The sequence below is a fragment of the Oryza glaberrima genome, chromosome 12 (assembly GCF_000147395.1).
Source record: "Oryza glaberrima chromosome 12, OglaRS2, whole genome shotgun sequence".
NCBI classification, from domain to species: Eukaryota; Viridiplantae; Streptophyta; class Magnoliopsida; order Poales; family Poaceae; genus Oryza; species Oryza glaberrima.
The window spans coordinates 24,802,404-24,816,558 of NC_068337.1; the positions used below are offsets into that span (position 1 = coordinate 24,802,404).

The following is a 14,155-nucleotide window of genomic DNA, read 5'->3' on the forward strand; positions in this document are numbered from 1 at the left end:
TATACTACAACTACAAACTTACAAACCTACTGGACTAGTATATCTCACCTCCAAATCCAAATAATTTCACGTATGATATATGCGTGCGTACGTATATGTATGTATACGAGTGTGCCACGTACGTACGTACGTATACAAGTATTTATGGGGGCATGACATGAAAGGGAATGAATAGACGAGCAGAGGATCTACCTACAGTAGAGGAGTAACAGTAATTTAGCAATGCTACTCAGGAACTCATGGACAAATAATTGAAGGCCGGCAGGAGTAGGAGGGCGTAGCCAACAAGATGCTGTTCCATCAGTCTAATTTTAAGTATAATTGTGTGTTTTTTTAATATTTGGCCGTTCGTCTTATTTAAAAAATTTATAAACAAATTTTAAAAAATAAGCCACACATAAAATATTAGTCATATTTTATTATCTAATAATAATAAAAATATTAATAAAAAAATTTAAATAAGATCAACTGCACTTAAAATAGTACAGAGGCAAACCGTCCATATTTGCAGGATGTTAATGTGAGATGACAACGTTGACACATATGTATGATGATTAACTACCCATTACATACTGCTACTGTACTCCGATCCTGATGACTTGCTAATCCATTTGACATCAATTGAATGCTTCATATATTTGCGATTGTAATTGCTGATTGACCTGGCAATTGCTCGTTTTTTCCCGGAAGCAGAGGTACATCTGTAGTTGCCATACTTGCATTGATTCAAGGAAGGAAGTGTGTGTACCTGTACGTATCCCCAACTAACCAACTGCCTGCTTATGGCGACCTTCAATTCCTTCCTACCACTAGTTATGATCTCTCTCTTCAATTATATGTAGTTTCCACTTTCTTAATTAACAACCACCTTGGATTTTCTTTGTCACTGCAAATATTGCTCCTCGATCGTTTTCTTTGTTTTGTTCAGCTCCTTCACTCTTTCTTTTGTTGTCTAAATTAAAGAAAGATTAATTTCTTAGCTAGGTTAGCTGCCATGCATGCATTCTGAATCTGAGTGAGATATCATGCATGCATCACTTTCATTTTCGTGTGGAGTCCGCAGCTCGTGGCCCTCGGGGCCGCAATATTAATTTATGAACCAACGCATGGGCTAGCTGCTTGTCACTTCACTCCACTCACTTTAGTTTATAGAGTGCATTTCTTAACATTTTCCACGATATATATATATATATATATATATATATATATATATATATATATATATATATATATATATATATATATATATATAGGTTGCTGTGACGGTTGCGACCTTTGCCTGTTATTTTTCACCGGTGAAACAAGCAATATTAGTACACCAACCGCCGGTCAACCTATACTAAATTAGTATACAATACGTTTAAAATGGAGGTTGGGGCTGCGCTTTTGTTAACGTTGAAAACAAGCATAATTAATTAAATGGTGTATTAGCTATTGTAAACTTGGAAATTTGATTTGTCAAAACTTTTGTATATTTTTTATTAAAAATATACTGTTTAGCAGTTTGAAAAGTATGCTCACGAAAAATGATAGAGTATCTCACCCCAGCTTCTCTTTAGATCAAAGCCGCCTTAGGCTGTGTTCGAATGTAAAGTTTGAAAACTTCTTCCCCCATATAAAACAAAGTGACACATTAACACACAATTAATTAAGTATTAGCTAAAAAAATAAAAAAAATTAAAATTATTTTTAAAGCAACTTTACTATATTTTTTTAAAAAAGTAATGTTTAATAGTTTGAAAATGTGCACACGAAAAATGAGAAAATAAAAGTTATAAACTTTTCCTCCCAAATGCACCCTTAGTTAAGAAAATTTCAATATATATGGACAATATTCTATAAACTGTAGGTAGCTACTCCACCTCATAATCATAAATGAATACACTGCTAGCTTTGAATGAGAGAATGTAGCAGATTGTTTTTAGTCTTCTCAACTGTTCATTAGGACCAGTACTCCTTCCGTTTCAAAATAAGTGTAATTTTACACGGTTAATATCCAACGTTTAACCGTTCGTCTTATTTAAATTTTTTTTATCATTAGTATTTTTATTGTTATTAGATGATAAAATATGAATATTACTTTATGTGTGACTAATTTTTTTTAGTTTTTCTACAAATTATTTAAATAAAACGAACGGTTAAACGTTAGATACGGATACCCACTGTACTTATTTTAGGACGGAGGTAGAACTGGTACTAATGAACAGTTGAGAAGACTAAAATTTTCACTAGTACTAGTACTAGTACTAGGTTGGTTTAGAAATCCTTCACAAATTTTCTCTTCTATTCCATGTTTACCCCTGTTAGAATATTCTAACGAAATATTATTCTGATGAATAAATATTGAGAAACTATATGTTTAGCCATCAACAACGATCAGATCTAAAGTCCTACATACTCCACAACCTTAAAGTTCATCGTCATAATAATGATAATGAAGTTCATTACATAGTTCAAAGTCCAGCGCATGATTCCCTCTTACTCAACTTAAATAGATGAAACCGATGTAGCAAAATTCGGCCTTGCCGGCCAGCTCGATTTTGGAGGTTTCCCGGCCGGTATTCGGTCGCCGGGAAGGATTGGATGCGGACGCAGCGGACGAACATCTTCTCAGCTGCATCCAATTCGCACGCTCGTACGTTTCTCCTTCAATTTTGCTTTTCTACTCCTTCTTGTTCAACGGAATGGGCTTTAGTTTCTACCTGTACTACTGGACTGGGCCAACCAAAGGGGCCCGTCTACTGCCCATTATTCTTTTTCTTTCTCTTTTTTAATTATATAAAGTGTTTACACTTTACTACTAGTAGTTAGTATTTCAAATACTTGGAGTTTTTACACTTTAAAGTGTAAAAGAAAAATCCATTTTTTATATTCATGTACACTTTATTGTGGTCCAAGTATTTGACTGGATTTTTTTTCTTTTTGACGCAAAAGGGGAATGAATAGTTGAGTCCCATCCTAGCAACCATGGTGTGCCCATGCTACAGACAACCATGGGCTTAATCACAAAGCTGACCCCTAGCTACAATAAAGCTTTATGATTGCAGCCACGTCGCATCTCCACTGCATAAGTGCAGATTGCAGTGTTGGGTGGAGTTGTTAGGCAGGAATGGATTGAATTTTCTTGCTTAAATAAAATAATTTGTCCGTTGGCAAGTGATTTTCCTGCTTAATTTCGGACCACAGTATCTTGGTCCCAATTGTGATCTTTGATGAAGATCACCATCGGTCATTCACTGCAAGATGGTGTCACTAGCTAGTCGATCTCATCGCCATATATATTCCATCGATCCCAAGATTAGGACTCTGCTTTAATGACATCTCCACACTTTGCCACACAAACTTCTGTATAATGTGCCAAGACACTCGTGTTAAGTTGCGTCAAAGAAACGTGTCTACGACGTATGAGCCTATTGGATAAGACCGAGTTCTTTCCAGCTACACAAAACGACAACTTACTTCCTTTCTGTTAGCATGTTTTTTAAACTGCTAAACGACATGATGTATTTTTTTTTTAAAAAAATGGTTTATTGTTAAGTTAATAATAATTAATGCTCAATTAATTATATACTAACAATTTATCTTATTTCACGTGCCACCAAGTTACTCTACCAAATCGTTACGTCAAACGCAGCCTAAGACCGTGTGGCACATCGTATCTGTTACATGAAACGCTAATTAACTTCAATTCGATTGATCAAACTTGCTAGCTAGTCACACGTGATCGAGACAAAGTTTGGCACTGATCAGTTAACCAAACAGGGACATATTATTGCTACACTTCAGACGAAGCAATTGTGGTAGGCGGGTGAAAGCTAGCTTTTCCCAGTCTCTGACTGGTGTTAGCGATGATGGAGGAGTTTTAAGTGGCCTGGTTCTCTCTCTTCGGGTAAATAACAGGTTCAGTGTTCGGGTGTTGCCAGCATCCTAGATCGATGTTGTATTCTCTTTTTTTTTTTTTTTGTATTCTCTATGGAAGGTGGACTTCACTTTGAAGTTTCTACTCCACGGTTGGGATATTTGGGTGGTTTGAGACAGTTGTCCGTCATAATAAGTTAGAGTTGCTTGTCTATTGTGATGAGCTTGGTGCAGTGATGATCTATGTCGGGTCTTAATACACTATAACAAATGGTTTTCGCGGACACCCGATGATCTCTTGACTTTTGCACGCGGGCTGAAAGCAAATCCACCTCTTCCTCAACCATCTCCATCATCTCAGCAAGACAGAAGTTGATTTACAGCCATTCAAGTGCTCCATCGTTGAAGGTTGGTTGCTCTTCGGATTCACCCTTCCTGTTGTTCCCTAACAGAAGAAACCATGCTGGGTTTGTCATTCGGGTTGAGCTCGGACCACCTGCGCAATTTCGGTTGACAGGGTCGATGTTAGAGCTCCTTAGATTCAATGATGAGCCTCGTGGGGATCCTTCGCTGAGTCCGGTGACGCACACACCAAAATCTACGGCTCAGAAACAAACCTCAGTCTTGTGCCGTTTCCGTAGATGCAGCCGATGGGGATTAACGGTTTGCCAAGCGGAGTGCACATCTTTTGAGGCCCAGGATAGCAGTCGTCGCGGCTTCGCCACAGATCCCTGTTGACTTGCTCCTTTTTCTGCTGTTAGGTTATTTCAGGAAGATTGCTTCTGTAGTTCAGTTAACCCTCCCTTCCCAGGGGTGGCTCTTTTGCTTTCAATTTTTATCCTTGGTTATGTAACGGGGTTTATCCCCTAATTCTGTTCTTGCTTAATAAAGTTGATGTGTTTTTTTTTTAAAAAAAAGCAAATTCACCTGCAAAAATACATAGGGGATCCCTGTCAAGACCCGCTAGTGAAAATAATTTCTTGTAGGTGTTCGTCTTACGAGGACCACCTGTAAAAATAGATCCATTTTTACATGCGGATCTCTTAGACAACAACACGTGAAAATACACGTCTACCTGCTAGAAATAAACAACTATTGATATAAAATCGGGCTAGGTGCACGCAAGGGTAGTGACACGCACCAAATCCCCAGCCCTCTCCCACACATCGAATCCACCGGTCCTCTCTCCCTCTCCTCTCCTCACTAGCTCCCCCCCATCCGTCTCAAATGTCAATCTCAACGATAGGAGCAACCACCTCTCCCCTCTCCTCTCTCTAACCTACGGATCGGTTGGTGATATGAAGAGGAGGCGTCCATGGGACCTGGGAGTGGCGCATCCAACGTCCTCGGAGGCCAGGTGCGATAGATCGATGGAGGCCGGCTTGGGAAGTGGTGGATCGATGACAGGCGCAGCAGAGCCTGATGGATACTACATCGGCGGTCGCCAAGTGCCGCGAATCGATGGTGGCGACATGCTTGGGAGGCGGCGAATTAATGGTCGTGGGCCTAGGAAGCAGTTCAATCTACCACGGTCGTTGGGACCGGCGAAACGATGATGACCTGGCAGTTCCGCCAGTCCCGACAGGGCTTGGGGGATCCAACCACGACACTAGATTGTCGTGGCAACGACGATGACTTCATCATTGTATTTTGCAAATGAGGATCGAGGCCAAAACACTTTTTTCTTTTACCATTTCTTTCAGTGTCTCATCGGTGCCCATATTTTCTAATAAACCAAAACATTTAATAGGGAATAAAATTTAATTTGTAGGTAAAACTTTTGTATATTTATTGGTAGTGACTTAAAAGTCAGTGCTAAAAAGAAATTACGTTGAAAATATCTTAAAATCAAGTTAAAAATTTGAATTTTAGTTTTTTTTAGCTTATTAGACCGACCAATGGGACTCTCAAATATCTTGTGTAGTCAATTGTTTTAAGTCTTTACGTACATGCTTGAAAAAAATCGATTTTTTCGCCTTATTAAGGAGGTCGTATGAAAAATCATTTTTTATACGCGTGGTTAAGGTGCACGCTTGTAAAAAATTGTGATATCCAAATATAACTAGCATGGTGGCGTGCGCAGATTGCGCGGCTAGCATCATTATATTTTCTCTCATATAATAGCATATATGTTTTCTCATTATATTATTAAAATATATTACAATGACAACATAATTTTAAATTTTGCAATAACTTTACGAAACTACTAATGTGTAATAACTACTCTAGTCTCCTCTTCTAATATTCCTTATTTTTTTAATTCCGAATTTTCGTTATTTTTAAATTGTATTTCTATATAGACTCTGCCTTTTCTTTTTCTCCGATTAATGTGAGAATTTCTAGGCCATGAGAGCGAACGTGGAGGCTCTTTTTTCTATTCCTTTAATAATATAATAGATAGATAGATTGGCTGTTGGCGTTTGTGGTAGGTCTACGAAAAGCCATTGGAAATATCTGCTTGCAGTAGTGGTGGACTTGATGCCATCAGAGTTTTTTTTTCTCTGTTTTTCTCTCCATATAGTTGTTTTTATGGTTCTCCTCGCTTTAGAATTATTTTCCGGTTTTTTCCTATAAAGTGAGTTAGTAACATTTTTCTTGTTAACATAAAATAGGAAGGCGATTGTACGTAGTATTGGGCTATTGGCTTGCCGTGGAACGCGTGAGAGTGAGGAGGAAGAAGAGATTATAGTGTTTTTGCGTCTGATACATACAGATATTATACTCCTACTGTGTATGGTGATGCATCGATCGATGACGTACCTCTAAATCTATCTACCATCTACAGTAGAGTGATCGATTGTGATAATAAAATTAATTAAACCTTGGAGCCTATGGTGTTGGCGGTTCCGGGCTGATGATGATGATAATCCGGCAGCTCGACGTGGTCGGCGATGGTGGTGTTCTTGAACCTGTACCAGCGGGCGCAGAGGAGGAAGTAGCAGACGTTGGCCGCCGCGATGGCCGCGACGGTTAGGTAGAAAAGGTCGAGGCGGGCGTGGTTCAGATCCTGCGCCAGCCACCCCGTGGTCCGGTGCACCGCCGCCACCATGAAGCCGCTCGCGTAGTTGGCCAGCGCGAACGCCAGGAAGAAGAGCGCCCCCGCCACGCTCCTCATGTTCTCCGGGAACTGCCTGTAGTACAGCTCCGTCTGCCCGATCGCCGCGAACGCCTCCGACATCCCCGCCGCCACCTGCTGCGGCACCAGCCACAGGAACGACATCTTCACTCCCACCGCGCCCAGCCGGCGCCGCCGCTGCTCCACCGCCGCCGCCACCACCATCGTCGCCACCGACAGCACCAGCCCCACCCCGATGCGCTGCAGCTGGCTGATCCCGCCCTCCTTCCCCGTCACCCGCCGCAGCGCCGGCACCACCACCCGGTCGTACACCGGGATCCACACCGTCATCGCCATCATGTTGAACACCACCATCGACCCCGCCGGCACCTCGAACGCCCACCACCTCGTCAGCCGCCGGTCCATCTGCAGCGCCTGGAGCACCACGAACGTGCCCAGCTGCGTTACCACGATGAAGTACACGATCCCCGCCGACCACACCGGGATGATCCGCGCCAGGCACTTCACCTCCTCCACCTGCTGCACCGTGCACAGCCGCCACGGGCTCGATCTCGACTCCGGCGTCACCACGGCGGCCTTGTCCAGGCACCGGAACTGGTCCGTGTACGCGATCTTGGCCACCAGCTTGCTCTGGTGCGGCGGGTCGAACAGGTCGTCGGCGGAGGCCGGTGCGGGGACGCGGCGCTTGCGGACGGCGGCGACGATGACCCGGGCGAAGCTGGTGAAGGGGCTGCCCTCGGGGCGGACGCGGACGTAGAGGCGGGTGCCCATGAAGAAGAGGGCGCAGGAGATGGCCATGAGGGCGGCGGGGACGGCGAGTCCGATCGCCCAGCTGACGTTGCTCTGGAGGTAGATGATGAGGGTGGCGGAGAGCATCATGGCGACTGTGAAGGTGAAGTAGTACCAGTTGAAGAAGCTGGCAATGCCGCGGCGGCCGGAGTCGGTGCGCGGGTCGAACTGGTCGGCGCCGAAGGCGAGGTTGCAGGGGCGGATGCCGCCGGCGCCGACGACGAGGAAGGCGAAGGCGGCGAGGAGCGCGGCGAGCTGGCCGTGCGTGGGGCCCTGGCACGTGGACGGTGACGTACAGGGTGGGGGGTGGAGAGATGGGATGGCGGCGGTGAGGGTGAGGAGAAGCATGCCGAGGCAGGAGGCGAGGGAGGCGGCGGCGATGGTGGTGTAGCGGCCGAGGAAGGTGTCGGAGAGGAAGGCGCCGAGGAGGGGGGCGAGGTTGGTGGTGCCGGAGAAGAAGTTGAGGAGGGTGGCGGCGTGGACGCTGGGGAGGTGGTAGACGGTGGTGAGGTACACCAGCAGGTTGGCGGTGGTTCCGATGGTGCCCAGCTTCTCGAACGTCTCGTTCCCTATCACGTATGGCATCGACTTCCATCCTCGGTACCGGACGCTGCTGATCACCTCCTCCTCCTCCTCGCCGCCGGTGATCTTCTTCTCGCCCGGCTGCTGCTGCTTCTCCATGGCTGCTGCTGCGTCCATGATAGATCTTGATCTTGATCGAGTAGAGTAGAGTAGCTAGCTAGATAGAGGAGCTTGCATGCAGGGAGGAGTGCAAGGAGAGATGAGTGAGTGGAGGCCTATAAATAAGCTTAGCAGAAGCAGAGTCCAGCAAGAGACAGACAGACACAAAGATATTGATTCGATTCAAGGGCATGTATAACGTCGACTGAACTGCATGAACAGAGTGTAATTGAATTGTTGTGAGATTGCCTTCCTTCCACATGCACAGTGCTCAATTAAGTACCATATGCTCACTGCAAAAGTACTTAAATAATGGTGCCATTTTTCTTTTAAAAAGACTTTTCATGCATGAGTTTCTTACAAATACTACTTTTTTTGGATAATTAATTTCTAAAGCATTTAAATTTTAATTCATTCCTTCGTCTGTACTCTCAAATAATTAATTACCAGGGACCATTTATCGCAAATCACGAATAATCATCACAAATCATCCATCCACCTGTAAATCTGTCTTCCTGCGGATGATAGTGTATACTTAAGCACGAGTCAGAGACCAAATAATTGAGGCTGCAGGTTAATTAATTAATGGGAATTTGGGGAGCTTGTGGATCAAGCTAATATATGGTAGCTGTACCGTGTGATTTTGCTACACTCTAGCTTAGTTCGTCCGATAGTTTGGGCAGGGGGGTCGATATGATGTAATTAAGTTGATGTCGGCCAGTATCAGGATATACACATAGATTAGTCAAAACGGTGTTAGTAATTTTTTGGCCGGAAACTGTATATGGATGTGTATGTGTACAACGTCATTTTCAGTTAACTTTATTTGACCAAAGGAAAAGAAGGCTTAATTGGTACTTCCTCCGTTTTACAATGTAAGTCATTCTAACATTTCCCATATTTATATTGATGTTAATAAATCTAGATAGATGTATATGTCTAGATTCGTTAACATCAATATAAATGTGGAAAATATTAAAATGACTTACATTGTGAAACAAAGGAAGTACTAGCAAATGGTGGTTAGTTTGAGTATGAGTGCTACTGATCAAGTGTGGAGTCAAGATGACCGCAGCTGGTGAATAGTACGTAGGGATGGATGTATTCCGGCGGCAAGTGTACATTATTTATTAATTACTACTCCTATTATCAATCATATATAGTATACTCCAGCAATGACAGTCAAAACAAGTTGCAGTACTAGTAGTAGACAGAGAGAGATATTACTACGTACAGACTAGCTAGAGAGTACCGATGGACTGCAGATTATTCTGCTTTCAGATTTCAACGTCAATGCAAAGCAATTTACTACAGTAGCTATACTGTATATACTGTCAATTAATCAGCTGATTTTGTTTTCCCGGCCGGTCCTTCTCTAGCTACGATTTCTTTTTTTTTTTAAAAAAAAAATGGACGCTAACTTAATTAAATTAGCTTGCTCGTGAAGCTAGATACATACTTCTACTCATTACAAAATCTCAGTTTCTGCACATGTGTTTATTAGTTACTCTAGTTACTACTCAAACTGGCTTGCTAATTACTCCAGTCTTTAGCCGCCTGCGGATATATCGGTCCTGCCGGCTGCTAACTGGGTAGCTTAGCTAGTCGATATCATCAACTTGCTGCAGCGAGCGCGGCAACTGTACGTATATATACATACGAGTGCTTCTTAATAATTAATTAAATTAGTTTGACTTTGCTAGCACTGCCACTATATATGGAGTATACAGTGCAACTGGATAGCACTCTCATCCGTTTCAAAATGTTTGACACCATTAACTTTTTAGTATATGTTTGATCGTTTATCTTTTTCAAAAAATTTTGTGAAATATGTAAAACTATATGTGTACACGAAAGTATATTTAACAATAAATCAAATGATATGAAAAGAATAAATAATTACTTAAATTTTTTAAATAAGATGAATGGTCAAACCCGTACTAAAAAGTCAACGGTGTTAAACATTTTGAAACGGATGGAGTAGCTATTAAGTTTGTCGCATGCATATATATGCGGCGGCCGAATTAAGTCTGACGCTAGCTGATCCATCCATCGACGCGACTCGATGGTCATCGATCGATCCGATGAGTCCTCTCCTTCCTAACTTAATTATATACTGCTACAGTACTTCTTCCTCTTTATATTTGCCAATTACAAACAAAATTTGAGGTGAATTCTACGGAACTCTTGATTGAGTAGTAATTTATATCATGCGTGATATAAAAGTTAGTCAATAAAATGGAAAGATACATCTCAATCGCTATAGCCATTTATCAACTTTATATATATATATATATATATATATATATATATATATATATATATATATATATATATATATATATATATACTTAAAAGAACAGAAGATATATACTTATTTGATTACAACAGAAGAACACTTGATATTTTCAGAAAATTTAATGTTGATGACCTGGGAACCAAGGTCCCCATTCCTCATTGCCCATGAAGCAGCCACATGTCCTCCAATATGACTTAACATTTTTTCGAGGTTTGTGTGGGTTTGTGATACATGGACTATCTTGAATAAAGAAGAATGAAGCCCACCTAGGAAAATAAGTTATTTTTAATGCAGATATATTAAGAGTCTTGCCTGTAAAGTTTATTATAATTGTCATGTCATTATACGTTTTGTTTGTAAATATAAATGGGTGTGTGTAGAAAAATGGTTTGTGTAGTGTGACACGTACCACCGAGTTAGAGAGATCGATATGGGGCGTCCTTGGTTTGTCTCCTTCATCCTATACTAGCTAAAGGCCATGTATGTTGCAAAACAAATATTATATTTTTTTGAGAGAAATAAATATTATAAGTGATAAAGCAAAAGCAAACGTTATAAGTTTATAGTATAGTTAGTTGATTAGGTATATGATGTCATATCCAAAGCAAAAGTATTCACGTGTGGGGACCTTATGATCCTACATGTGAGTTTAATTATGGCGTTGGAACGGACTCAAACATCACTATTAGCATCATATTATGTAATTTAAAAATTGAACAAATTATATATGAGTTGAGTCCTAGCTACTCTTGGGCAGGAATCCCGCAGGATGAAAGCGATGAGTAGCTTCTGGATGCAGCTAGCCCAGGTGCGCATGCATGATCGATGGATGATGCATCCATCCTATATATCCAAGCCACCGATCGATCGATGGAGTATACTCCCTCCCTTTGAAAATATTTGACACCGTTTGCTTTTTAAGTACGTGTTTGACCATTCGTCTTATTCAAAAAATTTAAGTAATTATTTATTCTTTTCATATCATTTGATTCATTGTTAAATATACTTTCATGTACACATATAGTTTTACATATTTCACAAATTTTTTTAATAAGACGAACGGTCAAACATGTGCTAAAAAGTCAATGCTGTCAAACATTTTGAAACGGAGGGAGTATATATGTGTGTAAGCGCGGCGGCCTGTCGATCGATCGATCCCCAATAAACGTACTGCAGGATAACAACAAACCTAGAGTAGCTTTTAATTTTCTCGTATCGTACATGCATCGATGGATATATACTCAACAAGTAGCTAGTGGGAAGGCAGGCACGTACAAGTAGCTAGCGCGCGTGGCAGTGGACAGGAGGATGATGGTCCGGATCGATATATATAGACTACCGATTGATCGATCGATCGACATGATGTACAGTACACACTAGAGCTAGTGCACATCACAGTCGTCGTCGTCGATCAATATGCACGATCGATACAACACATCTCTTGGTATTTTACGTATCATATCTTTATATAAAAAATATATAAATTAATATGAGATATATTATTCTATAAACATACGAAGCTTAAATTCGATTTCTGTAAGTTATAGCTATTGCGTATGTTTGTTGAGAAAAAAATATATCACATATTAATCTTGATATTTCTTAAATATTTATCTAATATTATTAAGATGCATGCATGATACGACGTCGCGGGAGATAGAAACATTTTTCCCTATGGGTTGATACGGCGGTTGAACATGCATGCATGTTGGCATTTTCATGAGATTGATCTAGCTTTGACTCGATCGACAGGACTTGTCCGCATGCTTACGTGCACCACTGCCACAGTCACTCTCTCCTGACCATCGTCTCTATAGTCACTGCTGGCCATTGAGTCGTAAGCTGGATATCGGCAGGCACGCCGGCCTGTCTGCAGTCTCGATCGATCGCCATGCATATATATACGCATTAATTATATTATATTGATCGATCTGTACATATGTATACATGCATGCTAGCTGTACTTGTATTTGTATGGATCAATCTGAACGTATGTACATGCTCGATGCCTTCAGTTTCTCCCTTTCACAAGAGCAAGTGAGAAGAATCTATCTATCTTATTAGCTATCTTGTGAAAGTTGTAGCTAAAGTAGTAGTACTAGTACTAGTAAGAAAGCAGCTAGCTAGATTACCGGCCGTCACGTTGCCACATACACTAACTGAGAGCAACGTCCATTTACCGCTTGCACGTATACGTGTGTAGTCAAGTGTAAACTCAAGACTGACAAATTGCATGTACTTTTGCGCGCGATATATATATCTCTATCGAATGAGATATAGATACGCGGTTAATTAGTTAATTAATTTTCTGAGACGAGATATATACATATACCGTACCTGCAGATCAATATTTCCGTCGCCGTCTCGAGTCATGACAAAAGTTCAATAATTAATCGATCGATCAATTCAAATCGTCCTTGTCCACCAGAGGCAGAGGGTGCCGAGATAGACCGCTTCTACCTCCATCTTTATTTTAGACAATGATATGCATGCATGTCCCTCGACCATTCATATATACATTCTCAAATTAGATCTGCTCCATTTAATTTAATTCGCCAAATGGTAGCAAAAGATCGTTTTGGTAACGTAACTGATCAAGCACTCATTTACATCCCATCTCCATGTAGAATTAATTGCAGATCCATATAAATGCGGTACGCGTGTATATACTCTAGCTAGCTAGCGAATTGGATGTAGCTAGCCTTTTGCTCTCTTTATCTATCAATCATCAAAACATCATTACTGACGAGTATCTGCTTATTTGGAAAAATGGTGGAAACTATATATTAACTCTGTTATCAGTAAAGTAAAGGCAGTTTTAAAATATCTCAATAATCATAACTAATGGCGAGGAGATCAACTAGAAAGCAACATATATACGTTCGTCAAATTAAAGGTACACACACATCACGAATATATATAATTAAATGCAATGATATATTGGCTGATGAACAGTACTTGACAGTTAAGTAGATATAGCTTGTGTTGGGACCTATGTCAAGTTTTTCATATAAAAGATGGTTATTTTTAACGGAAAAATTATATTAGGGGTCATCTTAATTTGTTACTCCGTATAAAAGACTATACATGGAGTAGGCAGCTAGCTAGCTACTAGCTAGGGGATTAATTCATTATTTGCTGCCATTCATGCAAATGATCCATCCTAGAACAACATTAATAAATTGTATACACCATGTACAGTAGTCCTACTAATTAATCTGTCTTAATTGGTTGTTACTGTTACATGCAAATATTCGTCACGATTAATAAGTACTCCCTGTTTCATTTTAATTGACGTTTTAGACAATGACATGGTCTACAAAATATATCTTTGACCTTATTTTTCTATTATAATATACATAATAAATAAATACATGTTTACTTTTATTATAGTGTTTTAAAAGATAAATCTATATATGTTGTTTTAGTTTCTTCAAACTAAATATTTTTTA

General features: G+C 40.7%; 1 protein-coding gene across 1 annotated transcript; it reads right to left on the reverse strand.

The window, feature by feature from the left end:
* Positions 1-6,524: 6,524 nt before the first annotated feature.
* LOC127756455 (protein NRT1/ PTR FAMILY 2.11-like) lies at positions 6,525-8,656 on the reverse strand. The gene has a single exon (XM_052281786.1). The coding sequence runs from the start codon at positions 8,420-8,422 to the stop codon at positions 6,674-6,676; it is 1,749 nt and encodes a 582-aa protein (XP_052137746.1). The 5' UTR covers positions 8,423-8,656; the 3' UTR covers positions 6,525-6,673.
* Positions 8,657-14,155: the final 5,499 nt, after the last annotated feature.

Bases quoted from the DNA above. Each gene is read 5' to 3' on its own strand.
- LOC127756455 (XM_052281786.1), bottom strand. From the start codon at position 8,422: ATGGACGCAGCAGCAGCCATGGAGAAGCAGCAGCAGCCGGGCGAGAAG.